Source organism: Paramisgurnus dabryanus, chromosome 14 (genome assembly GCF_030506205.2).
Source record: "Paramisgurnus dabryanus chromosome 14, PD_genome_1.1, whole genome shotgun sequence".
Lineage (NCBI taxonomy): Eukaryota > Metazoa > Chordata > Actinopteri > Cypriniformes > Cobitidae > Paramisgurnus > Paramisgurnus dabryanus.
In genome coordinates, this window is record NC_133350.1 from 6536760 (window position 1) to 6558241 (window position 21482).

The 21482-nt window shown below is 38.7% G+C and overlaps 1 protein-coding gene across 16 annotated transcripts in view; it reads left to right on the forward strand.

The window, feature by feature from the left end:
• Window positions 1–21482, forward strand: part of cacna1ab (calcium channel, voltage-dependent, P/Q type, alpha 1A subunit, b) — a 164723-nt gene that overhangs the window by 23332 nt on the left and 119909 nt on the right. For all 16 annotated transcript variants that reach the window (XM_073811818.1, XM_073811804.1, XM_073811812.1 and 13 more), the window contains exon 3: window positions 10967–11232. In XM_073811818.1, the coding sequence (XP_073667919.1) occupies window positions 10967–11232 (266 nt within the window). The remainder of the gene's footprint in view (window positions 1–10966; window positions 11233–21482) is intronic.

Here is a 21482-nt window from a genome sequence, read left to right on the forward strand (position 1 = left end):
GGATTTTTCTTGAACAATTTAACATGGAATACACACGCATAATGTTAAATATAGTGCTTTCTGCTAAATCTAGTATAATTTTGCGCCTAAATATCTTTAAATGTATGCTTGTTCCTTCACATGAAGCTATTGAGAGTATTAAAAGACTTTGAATAGTGCATAAAAACGTTTATGGGGCTTTTATAATACTTTGTCCTTTTAATAGTTTGTCAGTAACAACCATGTGTAACGCACAGTATCGGAATTGGATCAGTCCTGTTAGTCGGATATCCGATCCAACAAAAAAGGCCGGAACCGCCCCGATACCGATCCAGAATATCGGATCGGTGCATCCCTACTTTTAAACCACAACTTCTCGTCTTGCACCAGCCATGTGACGCACCAGCGCGACCTCACGTAAAGCGTATAACGTCGAAAGGTCACGCAAATGACTTATGTGAAACTAACACGTTCCAGTGTTGTTGTATGTGGAATGATACTACTTAATGTCTTTGTGTTAGTTTATTGGTTAAATGGTCTGCAAATGTGCGTTTCACATATGTAACGTGTGACCTTTCGATGTCATTACGTGAGGTCACCCTGGCGCGTCACACGGCTGATGCAGACAAGAAGTTGTGGTTTAAAGGGACATATTTTTTATTTTTCTTGCCAAAAATGACAATCGTTTTACTAAATAAGACCCTTATGCCTCATTTGGGATTGTTTAGAGTCCTTTGAAGCTGCATTGAAACGGCGATTTTAAACTGCATTTAAACTGTAAACTGTTGGGGTCCAATAAAGTCCAATGTTTTCCACAAAAAAAAAACGTAATTTCTTCTCGACTGAACAAAAAAGACATCGACATTTTGGATGACATGGGGGTAAGTAAATTATCAGGATTATTTTTTTAAGAAAGTGGAGTAATCCTTTAAGTTAACATAAAACAACATTCGTAACATTCGTTAAGCATTTTACTTAAGAAAAAAGAAATGAAGGCCAAGACTTGAAGGAATCAAGATTTTGAAAAGTGAAAAGTGGCCAGCAACATACTGAGACTTTTTGAATGTGACGTTTAACACTTAAAGTCATTAATTTGGTGCGTCAGCTATTGGCAAGATTTAAGAAGGCTGCATTACCCATAATAGAACAGACTCGTCTCGAACAAAAGTAATGATATGGAATGTTCTTGTCTCCAAATCCTTGGGAACTGATGTATTGAAAATGTTATGCATTTAACATCATGATCACACGTTACAAATGTTTTATTCATATTGACATAAAGAGACAGAAAGTAGGATTTTCCCCCATCTAATGGTGAAATTGGATTTTGCATTCAAACGAATAGTGCTCTCTAGCGCCTCGCTTTTCCAAATGCGTGTTGCAACTACGGCAGCCGTTAGGTACTCACTGATCTCCTTGTCTGTTCCAGCTGGTTCACGTGTTCTGAATGAAAACGCGTTGCGGTAGGCTAGTCCTTTTTGTCCCTCTCTGCTTTTATAGTTTTTCAATATGGCGTTACGACATAAAAGCCTTCTTGGACTTACCCGTTCAATGTTAGTAAAGAGAAGAAATTCTAAGCTTACAAAGAAAAGTCAGATCATTGGCAGAGGTTATTTGACACCAATAAGGACATATTTATGAATAAAGACTAATAAAATAAAAAAAAACTACACATTGTGCTCTCAAGTGAATTTTTATTGGAAGAACAATCAAACACACACTTGGACTTTAAACTCATGCTTATTCATTCCCTGTCCATTCTTCGGTCTTTATAACTCAGATATAACTCTCTCTCTTTCTCTCGCTCTCTCTTCTCTCACTCACTCTCTCTTTCTCTTTCTGTCTCTCTCTCTCTCTCGCCAAGAGTTTTCAGCTTAATTGAAAGGCCTTCAGTGATGAATCAGGGCTGATTTGCCATTTGCAGAAGCAGGAAAAAACGAGCGCTCAGCACACCGGCTAGATGTATGGATAGATGAAAAGAGGGAAGGAAGAACGGCACAGGAGGGGCGGAGAAACGAAGGGAGGGATCGATGAGCTGACGTGGTTGCACTCTTGGCCAGACTCATTCACCGTCTCTCTCCTGCTTACTCATAACTTCTCCTCTACCTCTCTTCACACCTTCTACTCTAACATAATTTCCTCCTCCTAATGTACTCATTTCATTTTCTTTCTGTCTTCCTGTCTCTTTCAAATCCTTCCTGTGTCTTTGATGAATTATCAGTCTGCTATATTCATCTTGAATTTTTTCTGCCCTCAGTTGATTCCTTTACAGTTTTCCAAGCTCACTGAACTGGAATGCAGTACTAAATTATAATATTATTTGTAATAATAAATATAATCAAATATAATGTACCATGAAAACAATCCACATTGTTTTATTATATTTCTTTTTTTGCATTAAGGTTAAATATTTTTACACTTTTATAGTTTTCGTTTTTTAGTTTTAACCATAAAATCTTTTGTGATCGACTCTTTACTCACAACCACATACCTCAACTACCCATAACAACTTGCATAAATATAAATTTATATATATTCTAAAAATGGCTGGGCTATTTTGACCCATAATGGGTAAATATTGGACAGAACATACTGCTGGGTTAAAATTGACCCAAAGCTGGATAGTTTTAACCGAACTGCTGGGTTATCATACCCCATGGTTGCATTATATCAACCCAACATTGGGTCATTTTTAACCCAGAATGGGGTCATTTTTGCAGAATGTGTTCTGTTCAATATTTCCCCATTATGGGTCAAAATTAACCCAGACATTGTGTATTTACAGCTAAGAGCAGTTAATAAATCAACTCAAATAATAAATAAAATAACAAACATGCAATATGTAAAAATGCACACAAAAAATTCAGGAATATAATCAAAGAGCTAGGAAAGGGACACCCTGATGATGCTACACCAAACAAAAACACGCTAAATAATGAGCAACTACCTTTCTAAGGTAAAATTGGCCAAAATATGTGCATGTCAATGTATTTCACGTCGGTTAATCCAGCTGTGAATAAACTCAATTACTGGATTATGATTCACAGGATAAATATATAATGCTGTGAAAACTACATACATTTGTTACGGTGTGCTGAATAAATGTTCCACAGTAAGGATTTGTTCATTTTACAGTTATAATGCTGTGAAAACTACAGAAATTGTGACAGTGCATGTGTGTGTGTGTGTGTGTGTGTAAGTGCTGATCCTCCTCAGTAGACTGCTTACTTCACAACAGTCTTAAGCCATTAGCTGAGACCAGCAGTGCAGTCTGACCCCTCCATTCCCTCTCCACCTCTCGCTCCTTCCCTCAATCCATCCCCACTCATCAATCAGTTCATCAATTAATACACACTCAGTTCTTCTGCAAACACACAGAACAGCCAAAAAAGAGCAATCTCCTAATTACTGTGGCTCTTCTCCCATCCTCCTCCATTCCTCTCTCTGTCACTTCATCCCTCCCCCTCCCCTTTCATTTCCCCCACTCTCCTGCTCTCTCCCTCTCCGCTTCTCTCTCGTTCTTTCTCTCTCTGAAGACTCTATCAGTATAGACCATTAAGAAAAAGCCCATTAGTCTCAGAAATGCATAGAAGAGATGCAGATAAAGACACAATGTAATTTGTTATGATATTAGAGAGTGACGCAGGGCATCTCATGAAAACTGTCAAGAAAATGTCAGGGTCATATTCAAAGTTACTTCAGCACCAGAAGTTAGAAATAAGAAATTATGTTTTGTAAGAGAAATGAAGTCTGTTTTTGGACAATTGGGATACATTGCATACATTTGAGTATGTTTTTCATTACCATAATACAAACAAATGTACAATTTAATGTACATAATGTTGACCGGCCACATTTAAGTTTTTGTGTTTTTTTTTTAGATTTGAGTTGGTAACACTTAACAAAGTTGTATTTGAAACATTGGTAAATGTATTAGCTAACATGAACTAACAATGAGCAATATAGTTTTTAAACTTTTATTCATTGCATTAACTAATGGTAACAGTTCCCAACTTTTGGTTTTAAAACTGTAGTAGTAAATAATGAAATTAACATTAACTCTTTCATCGCCAGCGTTTTTTTTAAAAGTTGCCAGCCAGCGCCAGCGTTTCTCATGATTTTCACCAAAGTTTAATGCCTTCCAGAAAATGTTCTTCTTTAAATATATAAACATACAATATACCAAATGAAAGAACAGACCCTCTGCTTTCAAAAAAAAAAAAAAACGTTTCTTCCTACCTTCAGTGGTTCTTTTGTAATCAGCTTTTGAATAAGGGTAGGTTTCTGCAAATACACCACATTTTGAGCAAAAAGCAGAGATAATTCCATTTTTGTGACGGACTTTTCATAGAGATCCCATTCAGAGCGATCTTTAAAACAGACACGGACATGCAGCCGCTTACCATAGGGCAATACTTCCGGGTTTTAAAAGACCTGGTGGATAATAGCGGTATTGCGGAAAGACGGAAAATCTCGTCATTGGCGGGGAAGCGTTTTCTCTTAATTGACGAGATATCTCGTCAATGGCGGTGAAAGAGTTAACTTAGATTAAAGGGACACTCCACTTTTTTTGAAAATATGCCCATTTTTCAGCTTACCTAGTGTTAAACATTTGATTTTTATCTTTTTGGAATCCATTGAGTCGATCTCTGAGTCTGGCGGTACCACTTTTAGCATAGCTTAGCATAATCCATTGAATCTGATTAGACTTATAGCATCGCACAAAAAATAATTTAAAACTTGACTCTTCTGTAGTTACATCGTGTACTAATGAAAAGTTGCGATTTTCTTGGCAGATATGGCTAGGAACTATACTCTCATTCTGGCGTAATAATAAAGGACTTTGCTGCTGTAACATGGCTGCAAGAGGCGCAATGATATTATGCACCAGCCGAAAATAGTCCCCTTAGTAACTTTCAATGGCAGGGGACTATTTTCAGGCATGCATTATATCATTGCGCCTTGTTCTTACGTGTCTAAAAAAACTGTCGGTCTTAGTACAAGATGTAACTCTAGAACAGTCAAGTTTTAAATAGGAAAAATATCGAAACTATTTTTATATTTTTTAGCGCATTGCTAATGTTTTTTTTTTAAAGAAATGCTTTATAAGTATTGTTCAATGTTAGTTTATGTTTCTGTAGCTAATGTAAACAAATACAACCTTATTGTAAATTGTTGCCATTTTTTAATAGTTTTCTCTGAGAAATAAATAAATATAAAAAAATTATAATTTTGCTATAAACATTTATTGTTATAATATCCCTGCATGGAACCACAAACCATGGTACTAAATGCTTTACCAAATGAAATATTACCAGAGGGAACACAGACCAGCATGCATCAATGCATAGATACAATTTTGGGCAAGGAGTGCGAGGCTGGTGATGCTCTGTGTGTGTTCATCTTTTGATACGGAGTCTTATTAAAAGGAGGAAAAAGATTAAAGAAGCAAGGATTAAATAATTGACGGTGAAGAATAGTGGAAGAGAATGACAACAATAAAGAGGGTCTCTCAGGGCTCTTCTAGACAAGAACTTCATGGAGCAATATTAGGAAAACAAATCCACATACTCATGATTACACTTGGAGAGGCTGCAGAGAGTTAAACAGATCAAAGTTTAATAATGAGAGCTTGGCTAATATGCATGGCTGCTATGAATTATTTAACTTTATGAATCATTAAATAAATAATCATTTTCTGGACACAACTCAAGACCCTGTGGCTCAAGTCTTAAAACTCAAGTTCAGATTACCGGACACAGGTGTATGCTGTTTTAGACATGAAAAACACATACAAGAATTCCTATAAAGTATTAGATTTTAAGCTGCACATTTTTCCAAACATCTGACACACAAGAAATCATAGGTTGTAAATGATAAAAAAATATAATTTTATGAAGAAAAAAAATGCACTGTTCTAAAATGATCACATTACGGTCATTTGTCGTATTCTTGTTTTGTAGGCATGAAACTTTTTATTCAGTTGTGTTTTAGGCCTATAACTTATTGTATTGTATTCCGTTGTCCATTTTTATTAAAGATTGTGTACTTTATATGTCTTGGTGCTGAACTTTGGTCAGTGTAGGCTGAATTTAAATGTGATTTATAGTATATGTGACAATATGCAGTATATGTGACCCAATACATTCAATTTAAATAAAAGTTTTTTAAGTAATTGCAAAAAATGCTTTAAACTCTTTTCTGTGAATTTTGTGAAGTTATTTTGTTATCTAATGCAATTAAAAGTACTTCTTACGTATCTTCTTTATGGGGCCACCGTAGTTCTAGTCATTGTAACAAAGTAAAATGTGTTTTATCTCTGTTCTTAGAAGTAAAACGCTCAATAAGATTTCAAAAGAGCAACTTTTTCCTGGGCTTATAATGACAGCATCTATAGCCACAAGTGTAGCCCTGTCACATTGGATTTCTTTGAATGGCACCTCTAAGCTGGGGTATTTGTTTTTGCTGTTGAGGTGATATATAATGTGTGGCAGTCACAAAGCAGTAGAGTAAGTGAGTACTTCAGCATAATCTAAACTCTTGAGACAGTCTCTAAAGAGACTACACAAACCTCCTGCTGCCATACACTTAGAACAGATGAGGATGAATCCACTGCTCTCCCTGGCCTGGTTAAATATAGTACCCCCCCCCAATTTCACTGCTACACTCTTACTGAGAAGTTTTGTAGTTTCTTAGCAGGTGGTGATTTTCTTGTTTTATAAACAATATGAAGAGTTTGGTTCCAAAAAGAATTTTTTTTTTTAATCTCTTTTGATTGTGCATTCATATAAATAGCAATCAAACTGCAGCTGGTTTGTTATGATTTTAGCCTTCATAACAAAAATTACAGCTAAGTAGCACAATTAAACACAATAAAAACATGATAACATAATAATAAACAATAAAGTTATCTCGTTTTGGAACCAAACTCTTCATATGTCCACTTTAAAGTGCACCTATTTTATTGCTTAAAAAAAAGTTATTTTGTGTATTTGGTATAATACAATGTGTTTGCGTGGTTTATGGTTAAAAAACACATTATTTTCCACATACTGTACATTTTTGTAGCTCCAGATATCCTGCCTTCCTCAAACGCATTGATTTTGTACAAAACTCATCCATCTGAAAAGCGCTGTGTCCCTAATTGGTCAGCTAATCTGTATGTTGTGATACATTGTCAGCCGAAAATGTAACGCTCCTTACCATGTTTGAAAGACTTGCGTCATCGTTTACCTTGGGGTTTGTACCTGTGGCATATTGTTAACATGAACTAATACACACTAACACACCAAAGAAAATGTAAAACTCTTTAACTTATTTCAGTTTTATTTTGAAATTACAGGCATAAAATGTTCTTTTAAAAAATAAAGTTGCATCCTCATCAATATCACCAATGGCTAACCTGGGATCATAAAGATTTTTTTATATTAACTTCATGAACGGTAACAAATAAATATTTCCATTGTCTCCCATTTATCCCAAAATTCCTCCGGAAAAAGATAAATAGAGAAAAATGAGTCAGTTCACATACAGTATATATGGAGAGGAAGTGTCCATCTTAAAAGTTATCTCATTGCTGTCTATAAACAAATAAGTTGTAAAATAGGTGTACTTTGTGATACTTTTATTCCTACAGGTGAACAGGGACTGGGCATACACTTTGTTTGTCATTCCTGTTGGATCCGATCTTCACTTCTTGTCTCTGTATATGCATGTGTGTGTGGATATAAGGGTTATCATGCCTCATGCTATGCTCAGTCAAAACACCATCTGGTAACCCCAAATACTCCTGAAGGGCCAGTGCTTAGATAACGGGTGGTTAGAAAGTTATACGCCTTTTTATTTTCAGCAAACACACACAAACGAACATATTTACATTTTTACCGACCTTTTTCCTTAAAAAACACATGCATTATCATCCGTTCTCTCTCTTACTTGCCTTACTTAGGGCTAGATTAATGCAAAAAAGAAAGGGAGGATGTGGAGAGACGGAAAGAATAAGAGATGCAGCGGGTTGGGAAGAGAAAGAGAGAGAGAGAGAGAGAGAGAGAGAGAGAAAGAGAGAGAGAGAGAGAGAATGCGGGGGAGCACTGGGTGCTTCCTGCAGGGTTGCCGTGTGAACGCGTTCTGAATGACAATGGTGCACATCAGGGCCACAGCACGACTCAGTCTCATGGCACAGTCAGTGCCACCAGAAACACAGGAACACTTAGCATGCTGTTACAGATACACAGACACATGCTGCACACAGTGCACACACACAAACAGGATATATAAACATTGGTTTATTTCTTACAACAGCCTTTTTATCACATCGGAGCTGACAGGATTTAAATGAAATGGACTGTACTGTTTTTTGCATACATGAAGCTCGAAAATCATTTAGAAAACGTGTGTTTTGCAGAAGAGGAGCAAGCAAATAGTCACCTATGTGCAACGTGTGCTGCAGTGGTGATTTCTCTCTCTCTCTCTCTCTCTCTCTCTCTCTCTCTCTCTCTCTCTCTCTCTCTCTCTCTCTCTCTCTCTCTCTCTCTCTCATTTCCCTGTGCTGTGTGTGTTTGTATGTTATAAAACATTTTGTCAAATTGTCTTCCCAAGCGAATGCATTAGGCCTTAATTAACCATGTCTCTCAACACGGAGGCTCATCATCTTTGTTGCATTACACCAGGCGCTTCGGCAGAGACGCTACAGACTGCGCATCCACGCCCCTTACCGACACTCACGCTCGCCCACTACCAGGACAACCACTCCACCTCCTCAGCAGGAATCCTCCCCTTTTATTGCATTATTATGGGCAGCTTGACGCGAAAGCTCCCGGAACAAGTACCCTGACTAATTATGCTGTACCTTGACTGCTTTTTGCCCAAATCATTATTCTCTTACAGGGTTCGTAGATTGATTTCAGTACCTCGGAAAGCGCCGTTTCAGAACCCAGGACAGCGCCAAAATAGCGCGTATATGTCGTTTATACAGCAAATATATTTCTCTGCTAAAACTATTACCGAAATAACTTCACAGCCCTTTAATATGGCACCAGCTGTCTTTAAATGGAGATCGGACACGCTTTCTCAGCGAGTTTAACAGCAAAGTAAACCAAGGGAATTAGCAACCAAAGGCATTTAAAAACTGATGCCAGGTGGACAGATGGGCATAATATGAGCAGAGTGTTTTTTTTAGGACAGACTCGCTCCTCAGTGTCTTTTTAGACTGACAAACTGTATGTTCGGAGATGAGGCATCACATTGCCCTGTTATGTAAAAAAATGTAATGCATTTCATGGCTCGCCTGCATTTTGTCACATTCATCAATAAAACCCCACGTTACGTTATAATTGAACATTTTATAATAATAATAACAACGTTTAGTTGGTTTGTGTTCATTATTTGTAGTAGCATGTTATGTGTGTAACAAAGACAGCGTAAAGTGTTCCCACAAACCCATACTTGGTCAACAATTGGTTTTCACACACTCCCTCTTCCGGCAAGGTGTATGACTCGGATACAAAGCTTATCGAGACATATGAAGCCACGCATCGCCTATCGATAATGTCTCGTTTCACACACTGACTCTAATGTGAATTTGCGAGAAGCAAAATGGCACACGGAGCTCTGTTAAGTCTTCTGGCCATAAGGAGGAGTGAGCTGGAGGATACGCGAATAGCTACGGGGACGCGCGTCATGTGCTGCAAGGCTTGGCTTGAGATTTGAGCACGAGCGTTAAATTGATCAGATGCTCTAAACCCGCCAGCTGATCTGAGGAGTATTGCGCTCGAGACCCCGAGTCGCCGTGTCTTTTTCTCCGCCAAAAACAAATTCACAGGGGAAATCATCGCCCCTGGACATCTCGTCGTCCACTGAGGCGAGGAATAAACCGAAGCGGGGTTTTTGAGGGGGCTTCAGGCGATGGGTGCCTCTCGGTTCCTGTCGGTTACTCGTGCCACCGAAGATGCGAGCTCGAGCTCCAATCCGCGCGCTACGGCGCGTCTCCAAAACTGACGATGCTTCTTTCAACGACCGCTGTCGGATTTTTCGCATTTTGGATTTCTCTCCGAGTTCTGGAGTATAGATGATAATTGTTTTTTGTCTTTTAACGTTGAGGAATTGAGAGATAAGCCGCAAGAAATCACCATCATATCTTGACACGGTGTTTTTCATTTTCCCAGCGCGCGCTCACGCCCACTTGGTTGGACCGATATGGCTGTAAAAAAATTAACGAACTTAAATTACTGAAAAAAATCAACAAATGTCACCGAAGTGTGGATTTTTTGGGGAAGCCCCGTCGTCTGCATTTGCGAGTGTAATCCGAGAGTTTGGCGGAGGGGAGGCTGAATTTGCCATACCATACCAAACATTGCGGATACCACAGAAATAAATTAATTATTTAAAGATTTTCACAATTTTTCTATTCTATTTTTATCTTATGGATGTGGGGGGAAAACGAGAATGCAGCTGCAGTTCCTGCCAAAAAAGACGCATTAGACCTGATATAGTTGCAACATCCATTCTACATGCAATTTCTGTATTTGCGCAATTATGTTAAAATTATCTTCAATATATGCACCATGCAAGTTGCAAGATGATCCAAACCGATCTGTTGACACGGAAAATACTTTATAGAATGTGGATCCCACCCTCTTGAGGAAGACAAACCGTCGACATTTTATCTATTTATGTGTGGCTATTTGTTTAATTTTGGTCAAAACGAACTGTTGAGCTGATTGAACCATTGAAAGGACATACTCATCCATCAATCAATCGTTTTATCTGACTATAAAGCCCCTTTTTGGCACACAAACGCGCGCGCACACACACATCCCCATCTACTTTGATCTTGTTTGGTGTTTCATGATGGACGTTTCTTAGCTATGAAGATCTGAATGTATGTGTGCTCTGTGTTGAGGCGGATGGGGTGTGATGTGGTGTGCTCACCCTGAAACTTTACCCCCTTTTCGGCTGCTTCGTAACGATTGGCGTTTGGTGTCTACAGAATGGCTCGGTTCGGAGACGAAGTGCCGTCCAGGTACGGCGGCGGGAGCTCCGGTCAGGGGGGACCCGGCCGAGGCGGCAGCAGGCAAGGCGGCCCGCCAGGGGCCCAGAGGATGTACAAGCAATCGATGGCCCAGAGAGCCCGGACCATGGCCCTTTACAACCCGATCCCGGTCCGACAGAACTGCCTGACGGTCAACCGGTCTCTGTTTCTCTTCAGTGAGGACAACTTAGTGAGAAAATACGCCAAAAAGATCACCGAATGGCCATATCCTTTACCAAATGTAATGCACCATGCAGACAGATGCAGGCCCCTGGGAACAGGTACAGATTTGTTATATGTTAGTGCTGATGGCCTCTTTTGATTGGCTCTTAGGTAAGTGACTTATTTCTAATAGAAATCCGTGTAATGTAAATCATGTATACTGTTAATTAGGCTTAAAAAAATTGTCATAATCATAACTTTAAAAAATTTTTTTAGCAAAAGTATTATTAACATTTTCATAAAATATGGACAAACCAAACCTATGAAAATATGTCCAGATTTTCCCAGCCATGGGTTAAAAACAACCAAGCAGCTTACTTTAAATAGTTGGGTTTGTCCATATTTTACCCAACCATAGCTCAAAGGCGGCCCAGCATTTTTAAAGCGTAGCTTTTAGATGAATCCCATCTTTCTAATATGCTGACAATGCTAATTTAGTCATTTTGAACTAACATTTGTTGTTCACTTGGTCTGGCAAATTATGCTTTCCTCTATTAGTGAATTGCTTTTAAATGAAAAGGTTATACTCCACCCTTTTCCCAAATACAGGTCTAGACGAGACAGTTAATAATGTGCATGTGTTGTCATATCTGTGTGTAAGACACATGTTACGTTTACAGGTCTGTGTTCAGAGGCCTGAGGCTGCGTGGGCGTGCGTGGTTTCCCGCTGGTGACTGTTTGAGTGCTCGTGTGTGTGGAGGGTGGCTGCTGATGTCAGCATATGAGCTTTAGTGAAGCCTTGCAGTGTGGATTGGAGTACAGCAAGGGAAAAGACTAGTGATGAAGAAAAAAGGTTTACAGAATCAGAAATGGCTCACTTGTCTGGTGTGCCACTGTTTTACTAAACTGCGGTGGAGGTTCGGTGTTGTGCTGATTTCATTAAAATAACAGTCAGCTGCATGAGGTTGTGATGCACAAACACACATTTAGAAAATAAGATACAGTAGTTGTTACTGGGTCAGTACCCTTTCAAAAAGTAACATATTTGTATCTAAAGAGTGCATAGTACATTACATTAGATGTATAAATTGGTACCTGATGGGTACATATTGGTACCTCACAAGTACATATAACTAAATGGCAAATATTAGGACTTTTTTAAAGGGTACTGTGCCAGTGAAAGCCTATTTGTGAGAGTGCATGCGTTTGAATACTGTATTGCAAATTAAAGCTGTGCAATGGTATAGATTTACAAATCAAAGAACAATGATTTTACTTGTGGACATCTACTAACCAGTGGTGGCCGGTGACTTCTTTTTTTCGAGAGCGCTCAATGCGAATGTATGTAGCCCATCATGTGTGGTTCGTAATTTCAAAATATGTGTTCTGCGAATCGAGCGATCCTATGTGCATCACGTGTCTTGTCAAAATAAGTGCCTGCTGCAGACGTGTCTAAAGGGTTTATGATAAAAGAGACACTCACGTTTGCCAGATCTCATGCATAATCAGAGTTTACTGTTAAGGGAGTGTCTTGCGTGTATTTTGTGAACGTGAGCATCTCTTTTATCATAAACGGTTTTGACGCGTGTGCAGCAGGCACTTATTTTGACAAGACACGTGATGCACATGGTTCACATGACGCAACAAACACATATTTTGAAAACGCAAGCAACACATATGACACTCGGAACACTTATTTTGAATTTGCGCCCCTCGGATGAGCAGTCACGAGCCACCACTGCTACTAACTAAATACACAAATGCTATTTTTTCGTTTTATTTAAAGTCAGTGCCCCATTTCATCAGAAGTCATCAAAGTTTCTGGAATCCCGTGATCACAATGAAACTGCAGCCTTTGTGGTATTAACGTTTGTGATACAAAACATTAGTCTGTAACGGCTCCTCTTTCTTATATATAGTACCGGTTATGCAGTTAGACCTGGATCACAGTAGTGCCATAGTGGCTTTTAGAGGATTTAAAATGGTTAGACAGACAGATTCTTTTATGGTGATTGGCAGGCTGCCATGCGTTAAGATGTAAGATACATATTATCTCTGTAATATTAGCTGTACTGTAACAGAGGCAGGATACTGATGCTAATGCCTTCTCTGTTTATTGCCAGTTATTCAAGATACTTGGGTCATAATCCCACCCTGTTTCTGTGATTCGGTTTTGGAAAACAGTTAACCTTGCGTTACTGTGAAGTAATTATAATTAGGGATCATTTCATTGTAAAATGGTGAGTTAAAGGTGCAGTGTGTAAATTTTAGGAGGATCTTTTGACAGAAATGCAATATAATATACATAACTATATTTGCAGTGGTGTATAAAGACCTTACATGATGAACTGTTATGTTTTTATTACCTGAGAATGAGCCGTTTTTATCTACATACAGTACACCGCGGGTCCTCTTACATGGAAGTCGCCATTTTACGCCACCACGTGTCTATAGTTGCCCAAAATGGACAAACTGCTCTACATAATGTGTATCTAAAGACGACAAGTTTGTCCTGTGCAGGCTACCATAGCAACTTTATTTGTTTATTTCGAAAGGGAGGGATGCTTCTAAAATCTACACACTGCACCTTTAAGGCGTAAGGTTGACTGGGGTAATCTCGGACATTTCTTGCCATTATGATCTTTGTAGTTTTGGTGTCCCATTGGTAATTTTGCACTTGAACAGTATGCAAAAAGTGTCATGCAAAATGACGCTAATGTAGTGGCACTAAAAGCAACTTTAGATCTCGTTGGGTCAGTATGTTAGCTGGTTGTCTTTATTCCCATCTGTGTGCTATAGGTTTGTTAAACCAGTGCAGTTTTAGAGGTGTTAGACTGTTTTAAAAATACTCTGTCTAAATGATGAGTTTATGAGGACTTGTATGGGTGCCAGTTAAAAAATTCCTTCATACTCTCATGTTCCTACGCCTCCTTTATCCTTTAGCCATTTCTCTCTCTCTCTCTGATTCTCTAAGACCATCTGCTCGTTCTCTCTGTTGTCTGTATGGTGGTGGAGCTTCCTGTGGTTTTGTTGGACTCACTGAGCGTGAGCATGTGCGAGGAAACGGTAAAAGAACAGAAAAAAGAGTCATTTGGAGAGGTATACATATTTTGTCCCCTTGTGTGCACGTGCATGTGTGTGCACATATGTGTTTCAAATAGATTCAAAGCTATTCTTATACCAGTTTGGGCAAACATGAGTGTATAAGCACATGGTGTTATATTAAAGTACAAATCAGGTTTCTGTATGACTTCTTATAGATCAGTATGCTTATTTTTCACCCAAAAATCAAATTAAATAATTTAATAATAAATAATTAAATAATATACATACTGTGTATTTCTTATAAAAAATTAAAACCCACTTTTATGGTCAAAAATATTATTTGATTGGTGAGTTTATTATTATTTTAGAACCCCCCCAAATTGGTGTAATGCATAACATATCATTTTTGTTACTGTTGATGAACAAATCAGAAATTCTGAAAAGTATTTAAGTAATAATTTACTGCCTTTATTTTGTTGGGTGAAAATCGTCATTAAAATACTCACAATGTAAAACATTTATGTTGATAAATTAGGTTTATTTCACATTTGTTTGTGCAAAATACAATTATGATTTTGGGGTGTAAAGTGAGCTACAGTAGACCTGTTTTTTATGATTAACCACACTCTCAGTACCTCAATACTGGTACCTCAAAGGTATATATCTGTAAAAAAAATGGTACATATTAGGATCTTTTTTAAAGGGACACTTCACTTTTTTTGAAAATATGCACATTTTCCAGCTCCCCTAGAGTTGAACATTTGATTCTTACAATTTTGGAATCCATTCAGCTGATCTCTGGGTCTGGCAGTACCACTTTTAGCATAGCTTAGCATAATCCATTGAATCTGATTAGACCATTAGCATTGCGCTAAAAATAACCAAACAGTTTCTATATTTTTCCTATTTAAAACTTGACTTTTCTGTAGTTACACCGTGTACTAAGAACGATGGAAAATTAAAAGTTGTGATTTTCTAGGCCGAAAAGGCTAGAAACTATACTCTCATTCCGGCGTAATAATCAAGGACTTTGCTGCTGTGACATGGCTGCAGCAGGTGTAGTGATATTACGCATTGCCCGAAAATAGTCCCCTCGGTTACTTTCAATAGCAGGGGACTATTTTCAGGGGCTGCGTAATATCATTGAGCCTGTTGCAGCCATCTAATCAGATTCAATGAATTACGCTAAGCTATGCTAAACATGGTACCACCAGATGCGGAGATCAGCTGAATGGATTTCAAAACAGTAAAAATCAAATGTTTAACTGTAGAGTAGCTGAAAAATGAGCATATTTTCAAAACAAGTGGAGTGTCCCTTTAAAGGTACCATTCCAGTGAAAACTTTTGTCTGAGAGTGCACCATTTTTTAATAATCTGCTTTAATATCATACACTTAAAATAATTTTTCTTATATACTGTATAATAAGTCCTACACAAACAGAGGCCAGACTGTGTTTTGCTAAAAGAACGGCTTGTTTCACACTGAATGAAAATTGTGCACATCAGCAGTAATATGCAAAGGGTGGATCATTGCTGCCCCAATGAAGACTTGTTCGTGTGGCACAGCCTGTGGCATAAAAGGCACACAACACATTGCACGTAGACTATGGCAGCTAAAACAGTGACACCTGTTCTGTAGGATCAGTCTCCTCGGGAGACCAAAGGAAAAAGGAACCGGGCCAGGACTTAGCACCAGCCAATGGCATCACACACACACACACACATACACACCATGTGGGACATTCACGCTCCAGTGTGCAATCGCAGAGACACACATGCAAGGCCACACAAGAAATAGATACGCGCACACACTCGCACACCCACACACGCGCCAGATACCAGACACTAAATCTATTGCTTTTCTCTGGCTAGAGAGCACAATCTGGCGCTTTGCTGCAGTGCAAACTTGAAGGGATATAACATAGTTTGAGTAGAAGCATCTAATGGTCTTATATGTACTGTAAGTGTGCATCTGAGTGTTGCTCAAAGCCTGAAATAGCATTACAATGTATCAGTGTTACTAATGTAACTACATTTTTCAGGGGCATGACAGTAGCCCCACTGTTTCGAAATAGCACAGCTTTTCCAGTAACAAGCTCAAAAGTTGATCAGCCTTAAATCCTGTACTAGATAAATATTGCTGCTATTGTAAAAATAAATCATTTTATGTATATGATACCGTAGTAAGCCTTGTGAATTTAGAAAGGATTTAGGAAGCTTTTTAAACTTAAGTTAAACTTAAGAAAATAATTTAGGGTTGTCTCTTTTATACACACAAATACACACCAGTCTGTCTGTCTGTCTGTCTCCTCTTAGCTCTTTCTGACACACTCTCCCACACATATTCACATTGTAATGTTCTTTTTTGCTTCTCAGTTGGACATTTCCTTCCCTATTGCCGTAACCTTTAAGCACCCTCTGCTGTTTAAAGGTCTTTTTGATGAATACCAAACAAAAAGTTTTTTTTACTATTATTATTTTTTATATTTTTGTCCTGCTGTTGTCGTTGCCCCATGTTAGGAGGAAGTGATTCCAAAAAAGCTTCGAGTTCATAACCTTTTGCAATTGTATTTTGAGCCTTCCCATGATGCTGTGCTAAACACATTGAGAATCTTGGCTTGTGAAAACTGACTGGATCTTGGCAGACTTAAGTCTGGTTTTAGCTAAAAGTAATGTGATAAGAAGAGCTTAAATTGAAAAGAGTTCTGGATCTGGATCATTGACATGTATTAAGCTGCATTCACACCACCAGCGACTTAGTCACTGGGTGTCGCCTGTCTCTCTTACAGTATGTCATTAGAAAACGTGTCTAATTCTGGTCATACTATAGTAACTATTGTAAAAATCCCTGCTGCTGTCCATTGCAGTAGCTGACAGTCTTCACCAAAGTCATGTCACTCCGCGGGCCCGGCTGCAGAATGAAATGACTGATGGGGCACAGTAATTTTTAATGGATCTCAACTTAAAAATAAAAAAGACTACTTGCCTTCGGCGGATTTTTGAATGCAGTATTCCCTTAAACACAATATTTTCACAAGTATGCTGCACAGCTAACCAAAGAGACAAAACTAATACAATTGTAACTTTAAATTTTAATAAAAAAATACCTTTTTAAAAGAGCTGTTATTAGCTTTTTTGCATTGAATTTCTTCATAAACATGCAGTGTAGATCAAACTTACTGAACTAATATCATAACGCATGATGACTCACCGCTGACCGTACACACTGAGCTGCGTTACATTAGACGCACCAACACGACAGGCAGCCAATAGAAATTGTCATCCAGCCAACAGAAATCCATGTTTATCCTTTCCTGTCCAGTCATCTTTTAGTGGGATTATTTATCTATACTTCATTAGCCAGTTGGAGACCCATAGCCTTGTTGCGTATAAAATAAATAGAAAATAACTAAACCTAATTTTCGTTATTTTTTCTTTATATTTTTTCCTTTAACTATATTTCCCCGCCATTTTTAGCATTTTTTATGATTTTCACAAAATTTTATTGCCTTCCAGAAAATGTTCTTCTTTAAATATATAAAAATACAATATATCAAATTAAAGAACAGACCCCCTGCTTTAAAAAAAAAAAAAGTTTCATTCTTCCTTCATTTGTTCTGTTTTATCACCTTTCAAATATGGGTAGGTTTCTTCTAAAATACAAAATTTTGAGCAAAAAGCTGAGATAATTACACTTTTGTGAAGGACTTTTGATAGAGATCAGATTATCAGAGAGCCATCCTCAAAACATGCACAGAGTTTAAACTGTTTGCCCTAAGGGAATACTTCTGGGTTTTATAAGTTAGTAAGAGCTCCACCTGGTGGATAATAGCGGAAATACAAATTCCTGGAAAAACTTGTCATTGGCAGGGAAGCATTTTCTCTTAATTGACAAGTTAACTCATCAATGGCGGGGAAAGAATTAAGGAATTAATACCAAAAATAAACTGAGAAGGCACAATTCAGATCTGAGAGCGCAATGTCCCCTTTTGCCCCTTTTTGGTGCCGGGCCTATACAATAAGTGTAATAATAAGTATCCAGTTATCTATGTAACATATTGTAATGAGATGAGTGACATGGCTATACATACTTTAATATTTTGTTTCTAGACTTAACTCTTTCGTCGCCATTGACAAGTTATCTCGTCAATTAAGAGAAAACGCCTCCCTGCCAATGACGTGTATTTCCGGCTTTCCGCAATACCGCTATTATCCACCAGGTGGCGCCCTTCCGCAACTTTTTAAACCCGGAAGTATTGCCCTATGGCAAGCGGCTGCATGTCCGTGTCTGTTTTAAAGATCGCTCTGAATGGGATCTTTTTGAAAAGTCCGTCACGAAAATGGAATTATCTCTGCTTTTTGCTCAAAATGTGGTGTTTTTGCAGAAACCTACCCATATCCAAGAGCTGATTACAAAAGAACTACTGAAGGTAGGATGAAACGTTTTTTTTTTTTTTTTTTTTTGAAAGCAGAGGGTCTGTTCTTTCATTTGGTATATTGTATGTTTATATATTTAAAGAAGAACATTTTCTAGAAGGCATTAAACTTTTGTGAAAATCATGAAAAACGCTGGCGCTGGCTGGCAACTTTTTTAAGTTATTTCGACGTGGGCATTATTCTTTCCTCTCTCTCTATCTCTCTTCTCTACAATGTGTAATGTCTTGATCCTGTGAGAATGTGCGTTCTTGAGGCTCTGACTGAGACGCGGAAAGCTGTGTACCGATGTATATAAACTGAGCACATGGTGACAAAACGATCGAAACATTTAAATGAGCGGTAAAAACCCAGTTTTGTCGTGGGTGCCCCACACGCACGAGTGTGAAGCCCATGAATGAAAACACGTCATTATTTGATTCGCATCAGTTCACACGCACCAGCGCTTACACTGGCGCGGAGCAGAGCGAGACCTTCAGCCTATGTGCTGGGTCTTAGGGTGTTTTCACATATACACTGTTTAGGTCGGCCCAAATGACGTGTCGCTCCGAGTACGGTGCGTTTGGGTCAGTGTGAACACAACAGCCGCACTCGGGTGCGCACTAAACAGCCGCTCCGAGATCGCTCTAAACAGGTGGTCTCGGAGCGGCTGTTGCCGAACTCTGGGGCGACCCACCTGTGGTGTGAACACTGCTGGACCTCGGGCCGAACCAAATACAGGAAGTTCTCCACATGTTTGAGCCACTGGGCTTTCGTTGTGACGTGAGCCGGGTGTTATATTGTGGGTTAACAACAAACAAGCCAATCCTGGTCCGTTGCATAGAGATTCGCTGTCTCCTTTACGTTTGAGCTGATGATTTTATAAATGCATAGCTGTCCTCCACACACAAATAGTGACATTACGGGCTTTTAGCAAACGGCTCAGTTAGAAAGGCTTTAATAGAACAGCTACGCAATTTCGCGTTAAAGCAAAGAAACTTCGCAAAGACGTACAATGTTTATCTCCACATCTTGATAGCTGCGCTCTCCCTGTCAAGCTGGTTGTCGTGGAAACGTGGGGGTGGTCATGAGACGGTAACAGCTGTCAGAGACCAATGACAGCGCTGACCGTTGTCACATGGTGTACGGAGTAAAGTAAAAAATATATATATGTGAACACGGACCGCACTTACTGAAAAATGATACAATGTTTTTTTGTGTGCGCTCCGAGGCCGCACCACGGTGCGCACCAACATATGTGAAAACAACCTTAGTCCCCGATGGCCCTGGCCCGATTTAAACCCTGCATATGTATCTGAGTCCTGATTGGGAGGTAACATCCGATTCAGATCGAGTCTGAAACCACGTGATTGTTAATATTAAATATCTTTGACTCCACTGACTTCACTCCCATTGGTTGTTGCTCCAGAAAGAAGCACATCGTTTGCATAAAGTTGAACTTTTTTCAACTTTTTTTGTGTCTTTGGGCACGCACACTTCCTGTCACTGTCTCTCGTGTTGTCGGAAGTAGCTAAGATTCCATTGAAATAAATCAACAACTGCTGTTGCTGCTATTCACCGGCGGTGTGAACATGGCTATAGATGTTATTAAAACACTTATAGCTCTATTACTAACAACCATGACATGATGTCGAATATCACAAAAAGATTATACCACAAAAATTATTGGATAGTAAACTGTATTAGAATTTATGTTAACATACACTCGAAAGTGCAGTCCTTGGACTGAAACGTATATATATATATATATATTGACATGAGACTGATGTGGATCATTACCACGGACATGATGTAGGCTTCGAAATTATTGTCTGTAGTAATTGATAGCATGCCACAGATGTTGTTGAACTAACTTGTTTTGAAAGATTACGTCAGTGTGTATCATTGAGAAAGAAAGAGACAGACAAACAGAGGGAGAGATTCAGGAATTCTTGCCATTGTCTGGCAGGATGTGTTGGATGTGAGCCATTGGCTTACATCCAGAGTGGCTGTATGGCCTAAGTGTCACTGCTGTCATTGTAAGGAAAGTCTCACCTTATGAGCTCCCATGATTCCCTCTTCATTTGATTATGTGTCACTTTTAAAGGCTTATTAACACTGGCAAAATTAGTTCATAAAACCACTGAAACTCTTTCCTATTCACCCACCAAAAAAAAGACTTTCTTTTGTGGACCAATAGAATTCAGTTTTTGTTTTTGGTTGGATTAGGAATTTAAAGATTGGAGTTATGTTACACGTGGATTGACTGAGTGTGCAAAATATTTATCGCACTGTTGTTAACACTTTCAAAAAACACCACATTGTATTTCTGCACTCAGTGTACCTATAAAATTCACTAACACACTGTAAGGAGCTGGTGTTGTTCAAACAGTGTTTGTGATGTTATTTACTAAGTAAATGAAGTGTGTGTTGAGACTGCAAGATATAAAAGTCACTTTGTGCAGCCTGCCAAAAAATCACATGAATTGGCCTTTATACCTAAAGTAAAAAAATGGTTCATGCCATAGGTCTTGCGTGCATATGTGTGTGCCTTGCGGTTAGGGTAGCTACTGTATCGTACACTGGACCTTTCCAAGTGACTGAAGCTATAAGACAGAAGCAGTAAAGTGTGCCTTTAGCCTCAGGTATCCCACAGTCCAGCTGGAATGTTTCCGGCGCTGGTTTCTGTCGAGTTTCAGGGCCCACTAGGTATAAGCAATGCTGTTAAATATCAGTGTGTGCCATGATGCATTTGATTCATTGTCAAATACAGTTTTGGCTCTTCTCATATTCCCTTTATTCCATTTCCTTTTATAACCATGTGAGACTGGAAGTGCCTAGTATTGTTGATCAG